This window comes from Blennius ocellaris, assembly GCF_963422515.1.
Source record: "Blennius ocellaris genome assembly, chromosome: 6".
Lineage (NCBI taxonomy): Eukaryota > Metazoa > Chordata > Actinopteri > Blenniiformes > Blenniidae > Blennius > Blennius ocellaris.
The window spans coordinates 25,168,895-25,195,260 of NC_137655.1; the positions used below are offsets into that span (position 1 = coordinate 25,168,895).

The window sequence follows — 26,366 nt, forward strand, 5'->3', positions numbered from 1 at the left end:
TTGGACTTCCCTCTAAGAATCTAATCTGATCACAAGTTGTGTCTCTGGTCAACATGAGAAATTCTGCTGCCTGCAGGAAAGTTGCAAAAGGAAACTGCTTATGAGATTGAGCCTGTAGGAACTCGTGTCCGTCCTCCGTGCTCCCTCCTCTGTCCTCATCCTCTGTCCTCATCCTCCCTCCTCTGTCCTCCCTCCTCTGTCCTCTGTCCTCGTCCTCCGTTCTCGTCCTCCCTCCTCTGTCCTCCGTCCTCATGCTCCCTCCTCTGTCCTCGTCCTCCCTCCTCTGTCCTCCCTCCTCTGTCCTCTGTCCTCGTCCTCCCTCCTCTGTCCTCGTCCTCCGTTCTCGTCCTCCCTCCTCTGTCCTCGTCCTCTGTCCTCGTCCTCCGTCCTCATGCTCCCTCATCCGTCCTCCCTCCTCTGTCCTCGTCCTCCCTCCTCCGTCCTCGTCCTCCCACCTCCCTCATAGGTCCTTGTCCTCATCCACCGTCCTCCCTCCTTCCTCCTCCGCCGTCCTCTGGCGTCCGTCCTCGTCGTCCCTCCTCCGTCGTCCCTCCTCCGTCCTCATCCTCCATCCTCTGTCCTCGTCCTCCCTCCTCCGTCCACAGCCATGTCCTGCTAGCACATTGTGATGTGTGTAGTTGACGCCTGAGAGACAAGAAGAGATTTTGTCTCCCAGAAGTTACTTGAGGTACTGATTACATCAAGTACTGCTCTCTAAAGTAAACATCGTTGTTTGAAACATCCCAATATTTACATGGATGTTCATCAGCGGTTGTGACCCTGGGAAATGTGTCGACGTTTGTCTTCCACATTAAACAATAAGTCTATGGATCACTTTAGAATCTTAAGACTGAACTGTACAGTGTGGCTCTGCTGGAGTTGTCCTCCAAGCTCCTCCGTACAGCCCAGGGAGCTCTGGTCAGTCATGAACACTTTAGTTACATTCATCCTCTTTATATTGGTCTGTAGACCTCCACCCTCACCATATAGTCTTTATATTGGTCTGTACACCTCCACCCTCACCATATAGTCTTTATATTGGTCTGTAGACCTCCACCCTCACCATATAGTCTTTATATTGGTCTGTACACCTCCACCCTCACATATAGTCTTTATATTGGTCTGCAGACCTCCACCCTCACCATATAGTCTTTATATTGGTCTGTACACCTCCACCCACACCATATAGTCTTTATATTGGTCTGTAGACATCCACCCTCACCGTATAGTCTTTATATTGGTCTGCAGACCTCCACCCTCACCGTATAGTCTTTATATTGGTCTGTAGACCTCCACCCTCACCGTATAGTCTTTATATTGGTCTGCAGACCTCCACCCTCACCATATAGTCTTTATATTGGTCTGTAGACCTCCACCCTCACCATATAGTCTTTATATTGGTCTGTACACCTCCACCCTCACCATATAGTCTTTATATTGGTCTGCAGACCTCCACCCTCACCATATAGTCTTTATATTGGTCTGCAGACCTCCACCCTCACCATATAATATTTATATTGGTCTGTAGACCTCCACCCTCACCGTATAGTCTTTATATTGGTCTGCAGACCTCCACCCTCACCATATAATATTTATATTGGTCTGTAGACCTCCACCCTCACCATATAGTCTTTATATTGGTCTGCAGACCTCCACCCTCACCATATAGTCTTTATATTGGTCTGTAGACCTCCACCCTCACCATATCATACTTTCTCTTTTGACTGTAACAGATGAGTTTGACCTCCTTCAGACAATAACCGTCCAGAGTCTGATTTGTGTCGTTTCCTCCTCTCATTCACCGTTTTGGGAACAGAAGCAGATTTATTAAGATTAATCACTTAACGACATGATTGTAATGCTCGTCGAGATTTTAAAACCGCAGCCGTGTCCAAACCTGCCACAGGAGGATCGTGTGTGTGTGTGTGTGTGTGTGTGTGTGTGTGTGTGTGTGTGTGTGTGTGTGTGTGTGTGTGTGTGTGTGTGTGTGTGTGTGTGTGTGTGTGTGTGTGTGTGTGTGTGTGTGTGTGTGTGTGTGTGTGTGTGTGTGTGTGTGTGTGTGTGTGTGTGTGTGTGTACAGAGGAAGTGTCAGTGGACGTCAGAAGAAGAGGTGTCACACTAACAGCGAGATGCTGCTGGGGGGAATTCCCCTGCTCTCAGCTCAACAGTCTTAAATAAACCTGAGCCTGGTGCTTTAGTGCTGATTGAGTTTGCATGTGGAAGTTGAGTTCTGCTGGTGGACGACGGTCCGTGTGGCCCAGCGTGGTGGAACGTCACCACCAGCTCCTCTTTTGTCAATGCAATGTTGTTTTAGTCCAGATTCTCCATCGACCTTCCCTCGTCTGTACGAACCTCAGACATTCAATTTAGTTGCAATCTCAATTGACGGTTAAGCATGGCCGTGGATTCCAGAGCAGAGCAGACTGATGGTGTAACTCAGGTTCTCTCATATAGTCTAAGTCACACAACAACTTGACACTCGGCATCTCGCGGCGTCGCTCCAAACAGGAAACGCCTCACGCTGGTCCCCAGTGACTTTCCTGACGGGAACATTTATTCTGCATGTCATCCAGTCGGCCCGGAGGAGGAACGCCGCTGCGGCAGAATGCAGTGCTGCGGCAGAATGCAGTGCTGCAGCAGAATGCAGTACTGCGGCAGAATGCAGTGCTGCTGCAGAATGCAGTACTGCGGCTCCAGATAAGAGCGCTGGCTGTATTAAATGTCTGACCACAGAGGAGCGTCTCTTGTTTGGACCCGGCGCTGCAGCTCTAACATTCATCAATGACCCCCGAGCAGAAGTCTGCAGTGACATGGACGGACTTGTGCAGCTGCAGCCCTCCACTGGGGGGGGGGGGCAGGTGGCGTTTTATTGCCCCCAACGTTCTTGAATAATAGACGAGGTGTGCACTGGCGCGTCTACATTACTGGTGCTGGAGCTGGTCCAGTGTGACCACCAGCACCATGATCCGGTCTCTTACCTTGTGGCAGACTGGTTTATTCTTTCTGCTGACGTTTTGTCTCCACACGTCTGGTTGACTTGAAGAGCAGCGTTGGTGAAGAGTCTGATGTGTTGGTGAAGAGTCTGATGTGTTGGTGAAGAGTCTGATGTGTTGGTGAAGAGTCTGATGTGTTGGTGAAGAGTCTGATGTGTGGGTGAAGAGTCTGATGTGTGGGTGAAGAGTCTGATGTGTTGGTGAAGAGTCTGATGTGTGGGTGAAGAGTCTGATGTGTGGGTGAAGAGTCTGATGTGTGGGTGAAGAGTCCGATGTGTGGGTGAAGAGTCCGATGTGTTGGTGAAGAGTCCGATGTGTGGGTGAAGAGTCTGATGTGTGGGTGAAGAGTCTGATGTGTGGGTGAAGAGTCCGATGTGTGGGTGAAGGGTCCGGTGTGTGGGTGAAGGGTCCGGTGTGTGGGTGAAGGGTCCGGTGTGGGTGAAGGGTCCGGTGTGTGGGTGAAGGGTCCGGTGTGTGGGTGAAGAGTCCGGTGTGTGGGTGAAGAGTCCGGTGTGTGGGTGAAGAGTCCGGTGTGTGGGTGAAGAGTCCGGTGTGTGGGTGAAGAGTCCGGTGTGTGGGTGAAGAGTCCGGTGTGTGGGTGAAGAGTCCGGTGTGTGGGTGAAGAGTCCGGTGTGTGGGTGAAGAGTCCGGTGTGTGGGTGAAGGGTCCGGTGTGTGGGTGAAGAGTCCGGTGTGTGGGTGAAGGGTCCGGTGTGTGGGTGAAGGGTCCGGTGTGTGGGTGAAGGGTCCGGTGTGTGGGTGAAGGGTCCGGTGTGTGGGTGAAGGGTCCGGTGTGTGGGTGAAGGGTCCGGTGTGTGGGTGAAGGGTCCGGTGTGTGGGTGAAGGGTCCGGTGTGTGGGTGAAGGGTCCGGTGTGTGGGTGAAGGGTCCGGTGTGTGGGTGAAGGGTCCGGTGTGTGGGTGAAGGGTCCGGTGTGTGGGTGAAGGGTCCGGTGTGTGGGTGAAGAGTCCGGTGTGTGGGTGAAGAGTCTGGTGTGTGGGTGAAGAGTCCGGTGTGTGGGTGAAGAGTCCGGTGTGTGGTGACCGTAGCAGCCTGAACGTTGTGCCTGACCTCAGTCTCTCCCACTCTCTTCCTCCACAGGCGCAGATTGGCATCATCATGGTTTGGCTCCACTGTGCCCTCGTGACCGGCTGCATTTCCTGGAACAAGCTGGAACCCGAGCCTTGAAATGTCACACCATGGCCTGCCTGTAGTCTCCCGCCTCGCCTCCATCCAGCCCGTCAGCGGGACTCGGCCGCAGAAAGTGAGACAAGCGACGGAGGGACTAAGAGGACGACTGCCTCCGGTCGCTCCTTGGTCTATTTCGGGCAGACGGCTGCAGGGGAGCGTTTGAAGGGTGAAACAAAGGGCCACAGCTGGTGTGGGCGTGTTTCCCTCCAGAGGAGGTCACTGGCCTGGGCACCGAGGCCATGAGGCCCAAGACTTTCCCCGCAGCCCCGTACGTGGGCAACACCCGGCAGAGGCTGCAGGAGATCAAGGAGGGCCTGAAGCAGCCGGCCAAGCTGGTGAGCCAGGCTCTGCACGGCTCCCGGAGCGACGGCGGCAGGGCGGCCGACTGCAAGGGCGGGAAGGACCCGGCCGGCCGGCAGCAGCAGCTCCGCCCCCCCCAGAAGTTCAACAACTACCAGAATGCACTGCGGGAAATCCGCAAGTCCCTCATGCCCTTTGCCAACGAGTCGGGCCCCTCCTCCGGGTCGGCCCACCCACACGCCGGGGAGGTGAACCGACAGATGCTGCAGGAGCTGGTGAACGCCGGCTGTGACCAGGTGAGGCAAACGAGACTCACTGCACAGTACTGTGGAACTGTGGCTTCGTTGATCCACGTTTCTCAGTCCTCACACTGTGTCCACTCACATCTCAGCAGCAGTGGAGGTTTTCCAGGAGCCCTCCATGGCTTATTGTCCTGTATCTGCCTCTTCCTCCATCAGTACTTCTGTACGAGGACGTTTCACTGCCCTTAAATTCAAATCAGTGATGGTGAACGAGTCACAATGACCTTCTGAAGATTCGGTTCAGTTGAAATGGACCTTTGTGTAATTTCTTTGTTCACCATGTTTTCTTCAGCAGTGCTGTGTTCTCCATTGACAGTGATTGTCTATTACATGACAACTGGTGTGGCTGTTTCCACTCTATTATACATTTCATAGACTGCAGGCGGTCCATTAACCATTAGCAGCAGCAGCTCCTGGAGGCTCTGACTTGATCCTTTTCTCAAAGATGCCAAGAAGAGTGCAAAGTGAACAGAACCCAGCTTTACCCCTCTGAGTACGTCTCCAGTGGTTCAACACTCTGAAGACTCGGCTGTCAATAACTTGGTTCTTGGAGTGTCGTCACACTTGGATTTGTTGCAGTTGAATGTCAGAGGCTTGTTTTGTCTGGTGCTGCTTGGTTTAGTTAAACTAGCAGAACTGAGTGCAGCGTTCAGATGTGTCATATCATATGTTCACCTCAGACCTGACTTTTTCTAAGCGGTGACCTCTAGTCCAACATGCAGTGTGTTGATTCACTGAGTCCATCCTTTATTCTTGTGGAATTCATTTCAGAAAGAAAAGTTGCAGCAGGTCTTTTGGTCTAGAATAAAAACATACGCATGTAAATAACCACTTTTCAGCAATGACTTTATTATAAATGATCAAGCTGCTCTGGACCAGGGAACCACGAGAAGCTCCTCTTGATGCCGCGCTGCAAGATGCAGTACAACACGTGTCCAGGTGAGGCAGTGTTGGACGGTGACCAGCCCCGTGACGGACACAGTATGTGGAGGTGCTGGGCTCAGGCCCCTGGAAGCACCGGGGACCAGAGGCCACTATGAGGCTGCTGGAGGCCCATGTCAGGACGACCTTTGACCTGCGTCTTGGTTCCACATCTGGACTGAGTGGACCACGTTACAATGGCACCCAGTCTGAGCCCTCACGTTTTGGTTTTTATTATTTCAATTGACTTACTTTTGGGTTGTTTTGTTCTATTTTGTGCTTTTTCAATCTTTTAATCCTCCGTCACTTGATGGTAAAGCTGCAGGCACCTGAAACGTAGTGGGTTGGAATAAGAATCCGTGAGATACCTCTACAGTCGCGACAGGAATACATGGTATTTCCCTGGTTTTTCTTTATTCTGAGTGGAAGTTTAAATAAAGGACACATGAAGCAGCCATCTCCATTGTGGGTTGTAGCCTGACCTCCGCTGCTGCCAGCGATTGTGAACGACCAGAGTGGTGCCGGCAGTGCAAACAGGAAGTGAACTTTCAATGGCAGCAGGGTGGAACAGTTCCTTCTGCTGCAGTCCAGTCGCTTTGCCTCCTCCAGCACTTGGTCTGTCCTGAACTGGACGTCCGTCTTTGTCCTAAGTTGGTGGCAGAGCCACTGGATGTGTCCTCCAGTTGGTGGCAGAGCCACTGGATGTGTCCTCCAGTTGGTGACAGAGTCACTGGATGTGTCCTCCAGTTGGTGGCAGAGTCACTGGATGTGTCCTCCAGTTGGTGACAGTCACTGGATGTGTCCTCCAGTTGGTGACAGTCACTGGATGTGTCCTCCAGTTGGTGGCAGAGTCACTGGATTTGTCCTCCAGTTGGTGACAGCGTCACTGGATGTGTCCTCCAGTTGGTGACAGCGTCACTGGATGTGTCCTCCAGTTGGTGGCAGAGTCACTGGATGTGTCCTCCAGTTGGTGACAGAGTCACTGGATGTGTCCTCCAGTTGGTGGCAGAGTCACTGGATGTGTCCTCCAGTTGGTGGCAGAGTCACTGGATGTGTCCTCCAGTTGGTGACAGAGTCACTGGATGTGTCCTCCAGTTGGTGACAGCGTCACTGGATTTGTCCTCCAGTTGGTGACAGCGTCACTGGATGTGTCCTCCAGTTGGTGACAGCGTCACTGGATGTGTCCTCCAGTTGGTGGCAGAGTCACTGGATGTGTCCTCCAGTTGGTGGCAGAGTCACTGGATGTGTCTTTCAGTTGGTGGCAGAGTCACTGGATGTGTCCTCCAGTTGGTGACAGTCACTGGATGTGTCCTCCAGTTTGTGGCAGAGTCACTGGATGTGTCCTCCAGTTGGTGGCAGAGTCACTGGATGTGTCCTCCAGTTGGTGACAGCGTCACTAGATGTGTCCTCCAGTTGGTGACAGCGTCACTGGATGTGTCCTCCAGTTGGTGACAGCGTCACTGGATTTGTCCTCCAGTTGGTGACAGAGTCACTGGATGTGTCCTCCAGTTGGTGGCAGAGTCACTGGATTTGTCCTCCAGTTGGTGGCAGCGTCACTGGATGTGTCCTCCAGTTGGTGGCAGAGTCACTGGATGTGTCCTCCAGTTGGTGGCAGAGTCACTGGATGTGTCCTCCAGTTGGTGGCAGAGTCACTGGATGTGTCCTCCAGTTGGTGACAGTGTCACTGGATGTGTCCTCCAGTTGGTGGCAGAGTCACTGGATGTGTCCTCCAGTTGGTGACAGAGTCACTGGATGTGTCCTCCAGTTGGTGACAGAGTCACTGGATGTGTCCTCCAGTTGGTGGCAGAGTCACTGGATGTGTCCTCCAGTGGACGGCGACGCAGAGCTTCTGGTTGTTTGCTGATGAAAGAAGTTTATTGTGCGTTTCTCTCTGGCGACGGTGTTCTTGAGTGTGTTGCTCTGAAGTAAAGGCTTCAGTGTGAGAACAGACCCCCCAGTGTGCCGTGGTCCGTGGTGGTCAGTGGTGGTCCGTGGTGGTCAGTACTGGTCAGTGGTGGTCAGTACTGCTGGTCCCTCGTTGGAGCTGGGCCTGGCAGCCTCTCGGGGGGGAGACATGTCCTCCCGTGTGGGGCTACCGTTCAGAGTCTCAGAATATCATTAAAACATGATGGATTACATTGTAAAATCAGCAATAAACATTATAGTAATAAAGATTATAGATAATATAGCAAAGCTTTATCTTGGATAATTCAAATATAGAATAATACACATGAATTATTATTGTACCAAATAACAAATAATAAACACATGAATTACCATTGTACCACCGGTGAAGATTTGATATTTAGCAGTGTGGCCCATGAGCAAACTGAAGACAGAAATAAGGTTATGATGATGTCGGTCTGGTTAAAGACCACATGTTGACCAAGTCACCACGACGGTCATACGTCACGTCTCAAGTGTTGCTCATTTTCTGTCTTTTCTTATTTTCTTTGCTTCTATTTCTGGTGCCATTTGTTGAACTTTAATCAGATTGTTGTCATTTTCTTGTAACCTTTTCCAGTCTATTTAAGGCACTTGGTAATATCTCCCTTATTGCTTCTTCTAGCATGTGTGTGTTTATTGCCCTCGATAGACGTTCCTGCTCAGCCCTGCTAGTGAAGCCTGGAGTTACTGAACTCACCCGAGTCTGTTCACCTTGAATTCAGGCCTGAACATGATCAGAATGGAGAACCTCAGTTGTGTTTTGGTTGTATGTTTACACCAAGCGGTGGTCAGAGTGCAGTGTTGTGAACAAGTGTTCCACCTCGTCTCCATGACGATGGCGGCAGTGCTGCTGTGGCAGTAGTGGGCTGTGTTCACACGGCCAGTCCATGTCCTCAGCATTGGTAGTTTAATCGTTGAGTCCTCTGGAATTACCGTCCACTCAGTCCTCCATCCAGACCAGGGTCCAGGTGCTTTGATCACAAAACAACTCCTGGCCAACATGATGACCAACATGACGACCAACATGACGACCAACATGACGGCCAACATGACGACCAACATGACGACCAACATGACGACCAACATGACGACCAACATGACGGCCAACATGACGGCCAACATGACGGCCAACATGACGGCCAACATGACGGCCAACATGACGGCCAACATGACGGCCAACATGACGGCCAACATGACGGCCAACATGACGGCCAACATGACGGCCAACATGACGGCCAACATGACGGCCAACATGACGGCCAACATGACGGCCAACATGACGACCAACATGACGGCCAACATGACGGCCAACATGACGACCAACATGACGGCCAACATGACGGCCAACATGACGACCAACATGACGGCCAACATGACGACCAACATGACGGCCAACATGACTGGACCAGGACCAGGAGGGGGTCTGGTGCACTGGACCAGGACCAGGACCAGGAGGGGGTCTGGTGCACTGGACCAGGACCAGGACCAGGAGGGGGTCTGGTGCACTGGACCAGGACCAGGAGGGGGGCTGGTGCACTGGACCAGGACCAGGACCAGGAGGGGGGCTGGTGCACTGGACCAGGACCAGGACCAGGAGGGGGGCTGGTACACTGGACCAGGACCAGGACCAGGAGGGGGTCTGGTGCACTGGACCAGGACCAGGACCAGGAGGGGGTCTGGTGCACTGGACCAGGACCAGGACCAGGAGGGGGTCTGGTGCACTGGACCAGGACCAGGACCAGGAGGGGGTCTGGTGCACTGGACCAGGACCAGGAGGGGGGCTGGTGCACTGGACCAGGACCAGGACCAGGAGGGGGGCTGGTGCACTGGACCAGGACCAGGACCAGGAGGGGGGCTGGTACACTGGACCAGGACCAGGACCAGGAGGGGGTCTGGTGCACTGGACCAGGACCAGGACCAGGAGGGGGTCTGGTGCACTGGACCAGGACCAGGACCAGGAGGGGGTCTGGTGCACGCTAAGCATGTTTAAGACTTCAACATGTGAGCAAACAAACATTGTGGTGTTTATGTAACAATCAGAGCTACTGTGTGTGTGCGTGTGCGTGTGCATGTGTGTGTGTGTGTGTGCGTGTGCGTGTGTGTGTGTGTGTGAGAGAGAAGGGTTAAAAGTGTCCTGCTGTTCCCACTGAGAGAAAAGATGGACGAAACTCTCCACAGTGCAAATAGCTTGAATTCCTGCTTCCTGTGCTGAGGAATGTGAGCGAGGAATATCTGTCGCCATGACAGCCGGGGTCACCAGTCCCCCCCCCCCCCCCCCCCCCCCGCCACACACACACTGCTGGCACTTCATATATGACTCTGGTTTAAACAGGATTCATTTTGATTTGCTGGAGGTTGAATTTGTCCTCCAAATCGTTTCATTACAACTTGAACTTTCAACATGTTGTAATGTTATAAATATAGTCCACAGTAAAGCCTAATGTTTGACACTTTCCTTTCTAATTCTCTACATTCTACAAGCTTTCAGTTTATTGAAATGTGCAGGACAGACGGGTCAGTGGTGACGGCTGGAATGTGGAGCTCAATGTCAGTATTCACCGACACCTCTGGTCACATATTTAGGATTACAAGTTCATGAGATCAGAGGACAAAATATAACCTTTGTAAAGGGAGAAGCAGATTGTTGGAAATCTAACTTTATTTCACAACTGCAGCAGCAGAGTATTAAGTGTGGGAATTTGTTTTATTGAGTAAAATTATGACAATGACACTTTGCTTTCAACTCGTCATAATAATGAAGTTCATCGTCGCTGGTTTACACATCAACTGGTTTACGCACCAACAAAACTGTAGAAATGTTCTTTCAAACTCGCAGGAGGTCCAAAATATAGACAAATGCAGTTTGATAATAAAACTAAAGAATCAATTTGGTGACTTTGTATTTGAACCAAGTCGACTGTGCTTGAAAAGAAGCAGCACCACAGGAAGAACATGTAGTTTTAGCTCAAGTCTAAAAAGAAAAGGGTTCAACTTATTCGCACTAGCAAACATAAATAAATGTAAATACGTTTTGATTTTTGTTCATCATTCAACAATATGAGCAGAAGTGCCTCACCTGGTTTCCACCGGAGCATCACTTCATCTTGTTCGCTGATCAAAACTTGTCAATTAGACATTTAAGAATGAAGAAAACCATCCTACTGTTTGCAGTTTTGTTTTTTCCACTAGATTTGAAATCGGAGCCTTTCCGGGTCCTATTTTTATTGTTTGAAGGCTGAAGTGGCTCCGAGGTTCACTGCAGGCTGATGAACTACCACACCTACTCATGTTCACATCTATGGTCCATCAATTGTCACCAACCAGCTTCAAATCCATGTTTTTGCATTTTGATGGAAAGAAAGTTGTGCACACAGAAATGCCAGGCTACAGACGGACGTTTGTACTTTGCCGTTTTGAGTCCCGTTCATGGTTTAGTGTGGACGAGCCCAATGAGGAGGGACGTTTTCATGTATCTTACCAGGAATCTGCTGGTATTACTGGTTTCCAATAGTACGTGCAAATGTTTGATTCAGGCTTCATTTCAGTTTTATACGTAGTTATTGTCAATAAAGTTTAAAACTCTTGAAAGTGGCTGCGTAGTAATTCATGACGAGTGCAGAAAGCAGAGTGAGTAGAGGAGGTAGAGAGTCTGAGTAGAGAGTCTGAGTAGAGGAGGTAGAGAGTCTGAGTAGAGGAGGTAGAGAGTCTGAGTAGAGGAGGTAGAGAGTCTGAGTAGAGAGTCTGAGTAGAGGAGGTAGAGAGTCTGAGTAGAGGAGGTAGAAAGTCTGAGTAGAGGAGGTAGAAAGTCTGAGTAGAGGAGGTAGAGAGTCTGAGTAGAGAGTCTGAGTAGAGGAGGTAGAGAGTCTGAGTAGAGGAGGTAGAGTCTGAGTAGAGGAGGTAGAAAGTCTGAGTAGAGGAGGTAGAGAGTCTGAGTAGAGAGTCTGAGTAGAGGAGGTAGAGAGTCTGAGTAGAGGAGGTAGAAAGTCTGAGTAGAGGAGGTAGAGAGTCTGAGTAGAGGAGGTAGAAAGTCTGAGTAGAGGAGGTAGAGAGTCTGAGTAGAGTCTGAGTAGAGGAGGTAGAGAGTCTGAGTAGAGGAGGTAGAGAGTCTGAGTAGAGGAGGTAGAGAGTCTGAGTAGAGGAGGTAGAAAGTCTGAGTAGAGGAGGTAGAGAGTCTGAGTAGAGAGTCTGAGTAGAGGAGGTAGAGAGTCTGAGTAGAGGAGGTAGAAAGTCTGAGTAGAGGAGGTAGAGAGTCTGAGTAGAGGAGGTAGAGAGTCTGAGTAGAAAGTCTGAGTAGAGGAGGTAGAGAGTCTGAGTAGAGGAGGTAGAGAGTCTGAGTAGAAAGTCTGAGTAGAGGAGGTAGAGAGTCTGAGTAGAAAGTCTGAGTAGAGGAGGTAGAGAGTCTGAGTAGAGGAGGTAGAGAGTCTGAGTAGAAAGTCTGAGTAGAGGAGGTAGAGAGTCTGAGTAGAAAGTCTGAGTAGAGGAGGTAGAGAGTCTGAGTAGAAAGTCTGAGTAGAGGAGGTAGAGAGTCTGAGTAGAAAGTCTGAGTAGAGGAGGTAGAGAGTCTGAGTAGAGGAGGTAGAGAGTCTGAGTAGAAAGTCTGAGTAGAGGAGGTAGAGAGTGAGTAGAAAGTCTGAGTAGAGGAGGTAGAGAGTCTGAGCAGAGGAGGTAGAGAGTCTGAGCAGAGGAGGACAAAATGTGACATTACAGGGCGGCTCTGGCAGCCTGAACTCTGTCGGCTGTACTGGAATGTAACAGACACACACTGACATGAACACACAGGAAACACACTGTAAACTGTGTGTGTGTGTGTGTGTGTGTGTGTGTGTGTGTGTGTGTGTGTGTGTGTGTGTGTGTGTGTGTGTGTGTGTGTGTGTGTGTGTGTGTGTGTGTGTGTGTGTGTGTGTGTGTGTGTGTGTGTGTGTGTGTGTGTGTGTGTGTGTGTGTGTGTGCAGCCCTGTCCTGCGCTCAGAGATATAAAGTTGTGTATGTTCTTTTCAAGGGGAGGCGACCGAACAGGCAGGCTTGTGCACGTCACACACACACACACACACACGTTGTGCAGAAGGCGTAGAAAGTGTGTGTCCTTGGCATTTCCGGCCTTTCTGTGCCCACGGTGGCTGTGCAGCCCTACTTTACTGTACGATGTTTGATTTACTGTCTGAGGAACCACAACATGGCTCCACTGGGACCAGACCTCTTTTCTCAGCTGTTCTTTCATTTCCTCACACTCTCAAACACAAAGACTTTTTTTTGTTGCCTCTGTTCTTCGATGATATGTTTTGTGTTATTTTACCAAAAAAAGACATTGTTCTCATTGAGGTGCTGTAAATGACGACGGTAGATGGTTTAAAACCAAACCAAAGCTCATCATGTAGATTTGTATATCAACGTGCACAAAGAGGCAAAGATAGGACGTTAATGAATAAAGTACAATTCCAAATAGTATAATATTGGAATTAAATATATGATATAAAGGCAGCGTGCATGCAGTGGTGGAGCTCGCTGCAGCAGCCGTTGATCAAAACGGTGAATTCAAACATTTTCTGGAGTTAACTTGAAGAGTCAGTCGGCTCTACGAGGGACGGGGCCGATCGGATCCAGTATCAGTATCAGGTTCAGATGTCAGCGTATGTCAGATCAGAGAGTTCTGATCCATGAAGCCTCGTCTGCTTCACTGCTGCTGAAACGACTGAAGTGTTGCTCTGCTGCTCTGCTGGCTGCAAACTGTGGACTGGATTTCCTGGAGGGAGGCGGGTCTCAATGAGACCTGGAGGAACGAGTCAGGAAATCCAGTCCACAGTTTGCAGCCAGCTGGCAGGCTAGGGAAGTAGCACTGTGTTATCCTACTGTTCATGACCACATGTTGCTGTTTGGACGTATTTCAGGCTCAAAACAGCACAAAGCCTCAGAAACATGATGTTAGTAAAGCCGCTGTACAGCGAGGCGCTGCTCTGGAGCGGTTTGTCACATTCCCCGTTCACACCTCAGCTGAGCCTGTAAAGCAGCTGTATTCAGTGAGCATCTTCCACCACATCACTAAAATGTACTGAAGTGCACAAAGAGGACCGTCATCATGGAGTTGCTTTCACTGATATGCTGCATAGCAGCTGATGGCAGTTTTGTCATTTTGACTGACCTCAATACCGACGATCTGACTGCTCAGTGATTTATAAACTCTCAGCAGCCTTAATATCACCTAAAATGATCTTGAAGCCGCCTCAATGATTAAAGAGCTGGAATAATGTTGTCACATCTCTGGGTTCTCGTTAGAAATCGGTCGGCGAGGGACTAAAGATACTGCAGGGGATGAATGGTCTCTTTAAACTGTTCTATTGACAAATGAAACGATCCTAGCAGTGCTGTGACCGTCACGACCCTGGAGAGGTCTGAGAACCTCCTGTGCTTTGTGGCTGCTGTTCTCCCGCTGGGCCAGCAGGGGGCGTCTGGCTCTCCGTGGCTGCAGCCAGCTGGAGAAATGTCTTTGCAGTGAGGTCATATGCCATTGGAGGGGATTTCCTCATGGAGGTGTGGGTGGAAACAGACTTCTGCTGTGGTTCTGCTTGTTTACATGTTTACTGGTGTGAAACAGACGCTACCGTTGTTTGTTTACATGTTTACTGGTGTGAAACAGACGCTACGGTTGTTTGTTTGTTTACATGTTTACTTATGTGAAACAGACGCTACGGTTGTTTGTTTGTTTACATGTTTACTTATGTGAAACGGACGCTACGGTTGTTTGTTTGTTTACATGTTTACTGGTGTGAAACGGACGCTACGGTTGTTTGTTTGTTTACATGTTTACTAGTGTGAAACAGACGCTACGGTTGTTTGTTTACATGTTTACTGGTGTGAAACCGACGCTACGGTTGTTTGTTTACATGTTTACTGGTGTGAAACAGACGCTACAGTTGTTTGTTTACATGTTTACTGGTGTGAAACAGACGCTACGGTTGTTTGTTTACATGTTTACTGGTGTGAAACAGACGCTACGGTTGTTTGTTTGTTTACATGTTTACTGGTGTGCAACCGACGCTACGGTTGTTTGTTTGTTTACATGTTTACTGGTGTGAAACAGACGCTACAGTTGTTTGTTTACATGTTTACTGGTGTGAAACAGACGCTACAGTTGTTTGTTTACATGTTTACTGGTGTGAAACAGACGCTACGGTTGTTTGTTTACATGTTTACTGGTGTGAAACAGACGCTACGGTTGTTTGTTTGTTTACATGTTTACTGGTGTGAAACAGACGCTACCGTTGTTTGTTTACATGTTTACTGGTGTGAAACCGACGCTACGGTTGTTTGTTTACATGTTTACTGGTGTGAAGCAGACGCTACGGTTGTTTGTTTACATGTTTACTGGTGTGAAACAGACGCTACGGTTGTTTGTTTGTTTACATGTTTACTGGTGTGAAACAGACGCTACAGTTGTTTGTTTACATGTTTACTGGTGTGAAACCGACGCTCCGTTCAGGAAGAGAAGTGCTGCGTCTCCGTCTTTACGAGGAATCTGGATTTTCTAAATGGAGTCACGTCCAGTTTTCCTCAATAAGTCGGCTGTTGAACTAATGAGCTGAATTAAATGAGACGCGTCGATGATCAAACTCCTCATGAGTTAATGTTTCTGCTCGTCTTATTCCAGATAACGCTGGTATGTCAGCACTTAAACCTCAGGATGTCTTACTCGTACTTAAAGTATGGTCAGTGTGGTTTGATACGTAAATGGTTGCAACCCAAGAAGGAAGCTCTGCAGGTATTTTAGCATCACTCAGACCAGAACAAGTTTAACACACAGTGTTCACACAAGTGGCATCAGTTCCTCTTGGCTCTTCCCGGGACCCCCTGCTGTGTTTGGCTGGATGTTCATGTGTTCCTCACCTGCAGGTGTGATTCAGGAGTAAAACGTAATGAGGTGAAAACTGCACTCAGCATGGGAAGTGATGCAATCATTCATTCTTTTCAGTTTGAATATTGTTTTGCTCGTTCCAACAGTCATCTGAAGGCGATTCACAAATGGAACAATAAGAATAACCCTGATAACAGCCAGCCCACATGTAGGAGGCAGTGCCAAAGAGAATTTCCTTCCAACAGGAAGAATCCATCAGAAGCACAGTTGGTGGCAGGAGCCAAAACAAAAGAACCGACTGGAGATAATAACAACAAATAATCAGCATAATCTAGACACAGTTCTCTGCAGGAAGCTGCTCTGCATGGAGACTGGAGGCTGAGAAACCTCATGTATTAATGAATGTGTCCTGACCATGTGAAGCTATTGCCTCCTAATGAGGAACTGGTCTCATGGGGACCTGGACCGGCCCTCGTGGCAGCTTTACAGAAGTGTTGTGAGTTGTCAGTCTACACACAGTCCCGGTTCACAAGGTTACTGTCAGACGGGATTCATCTCCACAATCTGCTTCCCAGCGATGACTACGAGTCAGTAGAAGCAGAGAAATGGATTAGATGACGTTGGATCAGAGGTTTTCTGGATAAGACTGAGGTGGACTCCCTCGTCACGCTGTGCTCACATTAACGCTTCAGTTGGAATTTTGTATTTTTGTGTACAAGAGAGAGAATAACCACTTACAAGGCTTTCCATCCCTCTGCATTTTCCTTGTGTTTGTTGGGTGACGGACAGGAAATCACTGGTTTGTGACCTTGAATGTAGAGGATGCAGGTGCTGGTTTTTTATCTGCCTGTTTTCACAAGTGTTGCAAAAACACACATTCCCATTTTCATTTACGCTTTTGTGTCTGATTAATTGCAGGGGCCTATTAATGCACATGGTTGTTTGTCTCCTCTGGATGAAGCCAACAGTCAGCTACTAAATCACTTCTTGTGTGCGTTGCAGGAAATGGCAGTGCGTGCGCTGAAGCAAACGGGCAGCAGGAACCTCGAAGCAGCCTTGGAGTACATCAGTAAAATGAGTTACCTCGACCCTCGCAATGAGCTCATCGTCCGTGTCATCAAACAGACGTCACCAGGTACGACCTCATTTCAACTAACCAGCATGCGCCTGTCATATAGATCAGCAGTTGATTGAACTCCCGTGTCTCGTCACAGGAAAAGCCGTCATGCCAAACGCCATGGACCACCGGCCGGCGCTCGAGGCGTCGGGCGAGGCGGGGGCCATGCCTCCCTACCATCAGATGGGCGCTCCGATGTATGAGGGTGCGACAGGGTATGGGCCAGAGGGGGAGATACCCCGACCCTACATGGCCGCTCCCCCTGTCATGAACTACATGATGCCCCCATCGGGTGCAGCACAGGGCCCTGCAATGGGGAACCCCATGGTGGGTCGACCCCCCAGTATGGGCACGTACCCACCGGTGATGGCGTCCCAAACCAACCCGGGGAACGCCATGTATCCCCCCGGAGCCCAGCAGAAGGCCTACCCAGGCAGCCTGGAGCAGCACGGCCCCATGATGGGCTACAATGTCCCCGGACAGCCGTTGCAACTCCAGCCGCAGCCTCCGGGGGGCCCCGTTCCAGGGCCACACTATGACTATGGCCACGCCAGGCCACACATGATGGAGCCCGCGGGCTATGGCGTCAAGAGGACCTCCTCTTTTCAAAACAAGATGCCAGCACCTCCTATGGCACCCCCAGACAACTACGTCAACATGCAGGGGAAAGGAGGCATGGGCCAGACCGGGCCTGGCGGAGCGGGCGGAGGTTACCCCGCTAACTTATACCTCCCTCCTCATTCTCACCCCCGACAGGCGAGCCCCACCTCACACCAGGTCCACATGATGTCTCGCTCCCCCGGTGGGGTGGCAGCCATGGGTCCGGACTTCTCAGATCTTCCCCAGGGCTTGATGACCCCATCCAGGGCCAGCCTCAACCTGGACCTATACGAGCACCACTGGGCCGGGCCTCCCGGCCCCGAAGGGGCCCCGCCAGCACGCCAGCCCCAGCCCCAGGGCCCCTTCAGGGGGGAGGTCCGTGTCCCCAGCAGGACAAACTCCTTCAACAGTCGCTCTGCAGGTCCAAATGGGGTCCGGCCCCCAATGGCTGCACCTCCCGCCGCTGGGAAACAAGACCCTTCTCTTGGACCCCCGAACACCATCACGGCTGTAACGTCCCCGCCCATCCAACAGCCGGTCAAAAGTATCCGTGTGATGAGACCGGAGCCCAAGACGGCTGTGGGCCCCTGTCACCCTGGCTGGATGACGGCCCAGGCCCCCGAGGCCGCGGAGCAGCTGGCCTACATGCCAGAGGAGACTTATTCTCTGGAGCCTGCACAGGAGCCACGCTGCCCGCCACCTCCTTACCCCAAAAACCTGCTCATGTCTGGGCCTGCCGGAGAGCCGGGAGCCCTGGAGGCCAGCGGAGCCCTGTGTGGAGCCCAGGAGCACAGCGGCCAGGCCTCCAGGAGCACACATGGGGGCAGTGGGGGGAGTGGGAAGGGCGAGGACAGCCAGCAGGGGAAAGACAAGACGAAGACGGCGAAGTCGGAGAAAACGGTGAAAGACAAGAAGCAGATCCAAACGTCTCCGGTTCCTCTGAGGAAGAACGGACGCGATGAGGAGAAGAGGGAGTCGCGCATCAAAACGTACTCGCCTTTTGCCTTCAAGTTCTACATGGAGCAGCACATCGAGAACGTTATGAAGACCTACCAGCAGAAGCTGAGCCGCAGGCTTCAGCTGGAGCAGGAGATGTCCAAGGTAAGGACACACTTCACAGCCTCTCCTGCTTCTGCAGACCAGGCTGAAACACTCAAACCCTAAAAGCTCCAATGAGGGTTTTACTGGATGACCATACTGTATTCTTACATCTGCATTGCTTCGATCAATCGTAGGACTGCAATTTGAAGATGTTTGCTGCATCTGCAAAGATACTTCATTGTGAAACACGACACTCATGACCTGGGCTGCAGGATTCAGTTTTCTACATTTCTATACATACAGACACAACACAAGACCGGCTGAGCTCAGGAGTTCAGTGGTCAAAATGTAGATTTTGACAACTATGGATGGTCTCGGCCATGAAACCTCCACTGTGCTAAACACGACAAACTACCAAACATGCTGCTCATGAGTAAATGATCCTGTCCTCTAGGTTTTCTGCTTTGCAGGCTGCTTTGAACCTGAAAAGAAACATTTAAGATGAAGTTTATATGTTGACGGTCAGTGTTCCGTCAGTGGTCCAGAGGTTCTGTGATGGTCAGTGTTCCGTCAGTGGTCCAGAAGTTCTGTGACGGTCAGTGGTCCAGAGGTCCAGAGGTTTGGTGATGGTCAGTGTTCCGTCAGTGGTCCAGAGGTTCTGTGACGGTCAGTGTTCCGTCAGTGGTCCAGAGGTCCAGAAGTTCTGTGACGGTCAGTGTTCCGTCAGTGGTCCAGAGGTCCAGAGGTTTGGTGACGGTCAGTGTTCCGTCAGTGGTCCAGAGGTCCAGAGGTTTGGTGACGGTCAGTGTTCCGTCAGTGGTCCAGAGGTCCAGAGGTTTGGTGACGGTCGTGGCACCAGGATGCTTTCTCACTAGTTCATCTGACAGTTCCTCACACTCGGCCTTGTCCTGTAACAACCGCTGACATTAGTGAAAGTATATCGAGGGGTATCATGAGCCCTCTTCTTCCCTGTGACAACAGTGTCATTCTGGTCGTTTTCTGGATGCTTCTCAGTGTTTTCTGCCTCTTTTGAAGTTCACTGCTCTTCCACTGTGTCTCCAACGGCTTCGGCCATTCAGCTGTTTTACCTTCTATGAGTGACTCACTGCATCGTCTGGTGGTAAAAACTGTTTCCAGACTAAACAAGCTGGGACGTCTGTAAACGATATCCAAATATGACATCAGAGCAGTGGGTTTGTCTAATTCAACTGATTTATTGAGGTTATGTTGGTTTTCCTTGCACAAACCTGCATTATCTATGTAACTGTGTGATGAAGCCAGATTACACAGAAGACACAGGCAGGTTCAGGTGAAACAGTCTGGACAGAAGGCTGGTACAGAGTCAAACCTCTGCTCACATGTACTGCTGGTTTCCTCGGGGGGGCGGGGGGGGGGGGGGATTCTACAATTGGCTCTCATCAGCCTTTGCAAATTCCCCATGAGCACAAATCCACTGCTTCTGCGATGAATTGAAATGTTTTTTTCTCAAGTGAAACCCGATAATCTGCGGAGGTTTGTGGGGCGAAGCAGCAGATCAGATAAACACCATCATGGCTGCGAGGCGTCGGAGGTCAGCATGTGGAGAATTCTCCCTCAGGACCTGGTGTCACACAACGAGACCCTTGTGGAAGTGAGGCGTCAGTGTGTTCACCCTCCTGTTTGCTGGTCTTGAATCAGGGTGTCGGCCTCTGGCCTTTGACCTTTGACCTCTGGCCTTTGACCTCGTTCTGAACAAAGTGGCTGAAAGTCATTAACGCACCAAATCTAGACATTAAACAGAAGTTTGAGTTAAATGTGGTCGTGGAGGTCCGGTACTGATGAGGACAGAAGGTCGTCCAGTGTTTGTTAGAAGCTGTGTGGTTCTGCTGACCGGCTGTCGTCCTCTGTCCTGCCTGACCAGGCCGGCCTGTCGGAGGCGGAGCAGGAACAGATGAGGAAGATGCTGAACCAGAAGGAGTCCAACTACAACAGGCTCCGTCGGGCCAAGATGGACAAGTCCATGTTTGTCAAGATCAAGACGCTGGGCATTGGGGCGTTTGGTGAAGTGTGTCTCACCCGGAAGGTCGACACCGGAGCACTTTATGCCATGAAGACGCTGCGCAAGAAAGATGTCCTCAATCGCAACCAGGTACTCTCACTCACTGTGGTCGTTGTTTAACTGAGTTCCTGCTTGACTCTCAGCCGTTGGCGTTGCCGTCCTGCAGGTGGCCCACGTGAAGGCAGAGCGAGACATCCTGGCCGAGGCCGACAACGAGTGGGTGGTGCGTCTCTACTACTCCTTCCAGGACCGCGACAGCCTCTACTTCGTCATGGACTACATCCCGGGCGGAGACATGATGAGCCTGCTCATCCGGATGGGCGTCTTCCCCGAGCCGCTGGCTCGCTTCTACGTGGCGGAGCTGACGCTGGCCATCGAGAGCGTCCACAAGATGGGCTTCATCCACCGAGACATCAAGCCGGACAACATCCTCATCGACCTGGACGGACACATCAAGCTGACCGACTTCGGGCTGTGCACCGGCTTCCGCTGGACCCACAACTCCAAATACTACCAGAAGGGTGAAGCTGCTCCCTCTGTTTTCATGTCACAAGCTGAGATGTACCATCATGTGTTCACATGGAGGGTTTCTCTCGTTGTTGTATTTAGATACAGCCTTATAGGTTAGAGTAGAAGATGGGGGGGGGGGGGGGGGGGGTACAGTGGGACAGCAGTAAGATACAAACAAGTCATTGAGGTGTGATGAAAACCCAGGATGGGTTCAGTAATAAGTTCAATAAGTGTTTCATGTATCATGAACATAAGCAAGGCAGCATTTATGGCTAAATGTTGCACACGAAGGCTCCGTCCTTCTTGAAGACCGGGTCTGTCTGCAGACCAGTCCAGCTGGTGGTCCGGGTCTGTCTGCAGACCAGTCCAGCTGGTGGTCCAGGTTCACCCCCAGATATTTAAAGGTGCCGCAGCTTCTTGAAGGAGGAGGTCTGAGGAGACCTGCTGCTCTAATCTCACCACGTCTTGACACTGAAGTTGGAGTTTCTAGTCTCTCAGTAGACTTTGTGATTAAATAAATGAATAATCCAGACGAGGGTTTCCTCCCGGGTCCGGGTCGGTGTTCTGGACGGTTCCAGTCCCAGCTCATGTGCTGTTGTGTTCCAGGGAGCCACGTGAGACAGGACAGCATGGAGCCCAGCGACTTCTGGGACGACGTGTCCAACTGCCGCTGTGGCGACCGGCTGATGACGCTGGAGCCGCCGGCCAACCGGCAGCACCAGCGCTGCCTGGCTCATTCCCTGGTCGGCACCCCCAACTACATCGCTCCGGAAGTCCTGCTGCGCAAAGGTAAAGGTCCTCGTGGAGCAGACGTCTCTGGTCTCTGAGCCCTGGTCTCTGGTCTCTGGTCTCTAGTCTCTAGTCTCTAGTCTCTGGTCTCTGGTCTCTGGTTCAAATGTTCCAGAGACTGATTTACCCACCAAATAGGATTTATTTGGTGTTTTCCGCTCAGTGTGTTGTGCTCTTTCATGTATTTATCTTTTCTCTGGGTCTCATCCTTCTGCTCCACTTCTCAAGCAATTCAATACCCAAACTATATTCAAATAATACAAATACACAGTCCTGTATTAGAACACATTGCGCTGCCGGCGTTTTGTGTGGTATTGGCTGTTTGTTTGTTTGTTTGTTTGTTATACAGTAGGTATTGTTTATAGTTAGTCTGGTGCTGCTCTTCAGAGCGACAGGAATACTTGAGTTATCATTCCATCACTGATCAGTGCTCTAGAACATGATAGAACGTGAGTGTATGAGACATGAGAACCTCCATCACTGATCACTGCTCTAGAACATGATAGAACGTGAGTGTATGAGACATAAGAACCTCCATCACTGATCAGTGCTCTAGAACATGATAGAACGTGAGTGTATGAGACATAAGAACCTCCATCACTGATCAGTGCTCTAGAACATGATAGAACGTGAGTGTATGAGACATAAGAACCTCCATCACTGATCAATGCTCTAGAACATGATAGAACGTGAGTGTATGAGACATGAGAACCTCCATCACTGATCAGTGCTCTAGAACATGATAGAACGTGAGTGTATGAGACATGAGAACCTCCATCACTGATCAGTGCTCTAGAACATGATAGAACGTGAGTGTATGAGACATGAGAACCTCCATCACTGATCAGTGCTCTAGAACATGATAGAACGTGAGTGTATGAGACATGAGAACCTCCATCACTGATCAATGCTCTAGAACATGATAGAACGTGAGTGTATGAGACATGAGAACCTCCATCAACGACCACGACTCTCATTACGATTCATCAGCGATTCATTGAATCTCTGGCGATACGATCAGTCCTGTTCCAGTCCAGACGGTTTGATATTAGTTTGATGGCGATGAGAACAAGAAGCTGCAGTTCCATTTGGTTCTAGAGGCAGAGGATTTCTTCTTTATTCCAAACCTCATCAGCAGCACATTGAACAAAGTTCTCATGTTGCTTCTCCTCTGGTAGAACTGTGCTTCACTTCATGCTTCTTCTTCTGTCCTCTTAAAAAGCACAAGACTAAAACACGTCTTTTCACAGCCAGATTCAACATCAGGAACAGGAACCGGTTCCTCTCTTGTGGAACTGCTTTTATCACACTGTCACAACGTAAACAGTAAACAACAACAACAATCACTGTCAATGAGGAACTTAAGGAGACACTTTCCATAGTGACTGTCCTTCTGCCAGACAGACACTGAACTAAGATTTCAAATCTAAATAATACATATAATAACAGCCTTTTGCAATTTCACTGGTTATGCAAAAATAAAAATAAATAAAATACTTGCTGTAAACAGTCTGACTCTCACGAGTCACATTCAATGTAAATAAACCAAACGAACAGATCAGTGTGTAAATCTCACCTGGTGGTTTATTCATGTGGCTTTAGTTCCAGTTGGTCTCCAGGAAGATCGGTTGGTCCACAGGTTCATGAAGAAGCAGACGGCCTCTGCTGTCACAATAATAATAATAATAATAATATAGTGACACTGTCAATACCTCCTGCTGCGCTCAACACTCACTGTCCGTGTGGGTTGAGCAGCTTGACATTCTTTACAAACCGCCTGCGTCTTGTCAAGGCGACCGTCGTTCTTGTCAAAATACAATTCTTCTAAACTCCTGATTTTAAGTGTTTGGGTGCGTCAAAGATCTGGTCCACCTGCTTTCTGCTGCTCTGGGCCTCCATGCTGCAGGACTGGCTACTGGGAGAACTGGCCAGTGAGGGTGCGTTCAATGTGCCTGGGAAACACGGGCTACAATTACATACAACGTGAATAAATACAGTGAGAATAAATACAACGTGAATAAATACAGCGTGAAAAAATACAGTGTGAAAAAATACAACGTGAAAAAATACAGTGTGAAAAAATGCAACGTGAATAAATACAATGAAAAAATGCAGCGTGAATCAATACAAGGTGAATAAATACAATGTGAAAAAATACAGCGTGAATAAATACAACGTGAATAAATACAGCGTTAATAAATACAACGTGAATAAATACAACGTGAATAAATACAGCGTGAATAAATACAGCGTGAATAAATACAGCGTGAATAAATACAGCGTGAATAAATACAGCGTGAATAAATACAGCGTGAATAAATACAAGGTGAATAAATACAAGGTGAATAAATACAGCGTGAATAAATACAAGGTGAATAAATACAAGGTGAATAAATACAGCGTGAATAAATACAGGGTGAATAAATACAACGTGAATAAATACAGCGTGAATAAATACAAGGTGAATAAATACAGCGTGAATAAATATGTGAATAAATATGTGAATAAATACAGCATGAATAAATACAGCGTGAATAAATACAGCGTGAATAAATACAGCGTGAATAAATACAGCGTGAATAAATACAGCGTGAATAAATACAAGGAGAATAAATACAAGGTGAATAAATACAGCGTGAATAAATACAGCGTGAATAAATACAGCGTGAATAAATACAGCGTGAATAAATACAAGGTGAATAAATACAGCGTGAATAAATACAGCGTGAATAAATACAAGGTGAATAAATACAAGGTGAATAAATACAAGGTGAATAAATACAGCGTGAATAAATACAAGGTGAATAAATACAAGGTGAATAAATACAAGGTGAAAACCAATTGATGCAGCGTGGATGTCCCCGGTGCAGCAGGCAGTGACCGCTGCGTCTTGATTCCACCTGTAAACTCTCCAAGACACACTGAAGGGACCGAAACAAACCAGATGGTGTTTCACGTCCAGGTGGATTAGGGTTCAGGTGTAGAGGTCAGTGTCGCCCTGCTGACCCTGATGGTGTCGGTGTGACGGTAAGCAGCTGACTCCCTGTGTCCAGGCTACACCCAGCTGTGTGACTGGTGGAGTGTGGGCGTCATCCTGTTCGAGATGCTGGTTGGACAGCCGCCCTTCCTGGCCGCCACGCCCACCGAGACCCAGATCAAGGTGAGTGGAGAGGAGAAGCATTTCACTGGATTATCATTATTATCATGAGCAGCTGGGAAACGTGGCTGGACTCACATGTTCACCTCAGTGACCCGTTATGTTTCCAGTCAGTCTGGAGGAGCAGCCACAGCAAGACCACCGTGTCCTGCAGGGGGCGCTGCCACTGCTGTTATACTGACTGCACAACAACTTTCTCTTCCATTTGTTTTCATATCGCCAAATACATCAGTCATTTCCAGGTACTTCTGCAGAGAAAACTATGGTTGTGGATAATTCAACCCCTGCAGCTCCACACGTCCAACACAATGGATAAAGGAGGGATTTAAAATAGGTTCAAGGTTCAAGGTTCAAGGTTCAAGGTGTTTTATTTGTCATTTCAACAGTAAAAGCAGGTTTCACAGTGTAATGAAATTCTTACTTTGCCGTCTGCCCTGGTGCCGACATACATAAATAAGTATATACACAAGAAAATAGAATACAAATAAAATAAAATATAAAATAACAGAGCAGTGCAAAATATTAGTTAGAAAGTGAGATGTGCATTGTGTGTGTGTGTGTGTGTGTGTGTGTGTGTGTGTGTGTGTGTGTGTGTGTGTGTGTGTGTGTGTGTGTGTGTGTGTGTGTGTGTGTGTGTGTGTGTGTGTGTGTGTGTGTGTGTGTGTGTGTGTGTGTGTGTGTGTGTGTGTGTGTGGACTCAAGTCAAGAGTTTGTAAATGAAACTGTTGTCAGAGGGATCTTTGTTGTTGTTGTTGTCGTCTCCAGTGTGATTCTCTTAACCCTCCGACATGATGGTGTGTTTGTCGCCGCCCTGCAGGTCATCAACTGGCAGAGCACCCTGCAGGTGCCGGTCCAGGTCAAACTGAGCCCGGAGTCGGTGGACATCATCGGCCGCCTGTGCTGCTCTGCTGAGGACCGGCTGGGCTCCAACGGCGCCGGAGAGATCAAAGCCCACGCCTTCTTCTCCCCGGTGGACTTCTCCAGCAACCTGCGGCAGCAGCCGGCCCCCTACCGGCCCAAGATCGCCCACCCCATGGACACGTCCAACTTCGACCCGGTGGAGGAGGAGGGGGGCCCCAGCGGGGACAGCGGCCGGGCGCTGGACGCCCTCTGCCTGCCCCACGGGAAGCACCCGGAGCACGCCTTCTACGAGTTCACCTTCCGCAGGTTCTTTGACGACAACGGCTGCCCCTTCCGATACCCCAAACCCCCCGAGGCCGGCGAGGGGCCCCCCAGCATCACTGGAGCCGCTGGCCTGGGCCCCGAGGAGGAGGAGGAGGAGGACGAGGAGGAGGAGGACGAGGAGGAGGAGGAGGAGGAGGAGGAGGAGGGAGGGCAGGTGGAGGGGTGTGAGCCGGTGTACGTGTAGAGCCTGGCTCCTGATGGACTCTCACTGCCCCCCCCCCCCCCCCCCCCCCCCCCCACTGCTGACCCCCCATGCTTCTGGGTGTGGCAGTGCTGCACTGGCTCACTGCCAGGCGTGGTTGACCTGCTGCCGGAGCAGGATGGAGCAACGCTGCCACCTGGTGGACGAGGAGGTGTACTGCAGAGACTGAAAGGCCCCTGATGGTCCAGGACCAACCAGTGACTGGCTGCTGGTCCAGGATGTGAGATC

General features: G+C 49.9%; 1 protein-coding gene across 1 annotated transcript in view; it reads left to right on the forward strand.

Annotated features, from left to right (window-relative positions):
- lats2 (large tumor suppressor kinase 2) overlaps nucleotides 1-26,120 on the forward strand; it is a gene marked incomplete at its 3' end in the record, with an annotated part of 38,226 nt that extends 12,106 nt beyond the window's left edge. Inside the window, exons 2-9 of the mRNA XM_080497566.1 lie at nucleotides 4,094-4,779; nucleotides 16,502-16,634; nucleotides 16,714-18,317; nucleotides 20,158-20,385; nucleotides 20,462-20,816; nucleotides 21,412-21,594; nucleotides 24,648-24,754; nucleotides 25,569-26,120. Of these exons, the coding sequence (XP_080353692.1) occupies nucleotides 4,423-4,779; nucleotides 16,502-16,634; nucleotides 16,714-18,317; nucleotides 20,158-20,385; nucleotides 20,462-20,816; nucleotides 21,412-21,594; nucleotides 24,648-24,754; nucleotides 25,569-26,120 (3,519 nt within the window). The 5' untranslated portion in view covers nucleotides 4,094-4,422. The remainder of the gene's footprint in view (nucleotides 1-4,093; nucleotides 4,780-16,501; nucleotides 16,635-16,713; nucleotides 18,318-20,157; nucleotides 20,386-20,461; nucleotides 20,817-21,411; nucleotides 21,595-24,647; nucleotides 24,755-25,568) is intronic.
- Nucleotides 26,121-26,366: the final 246 nt, after the last annotated feature.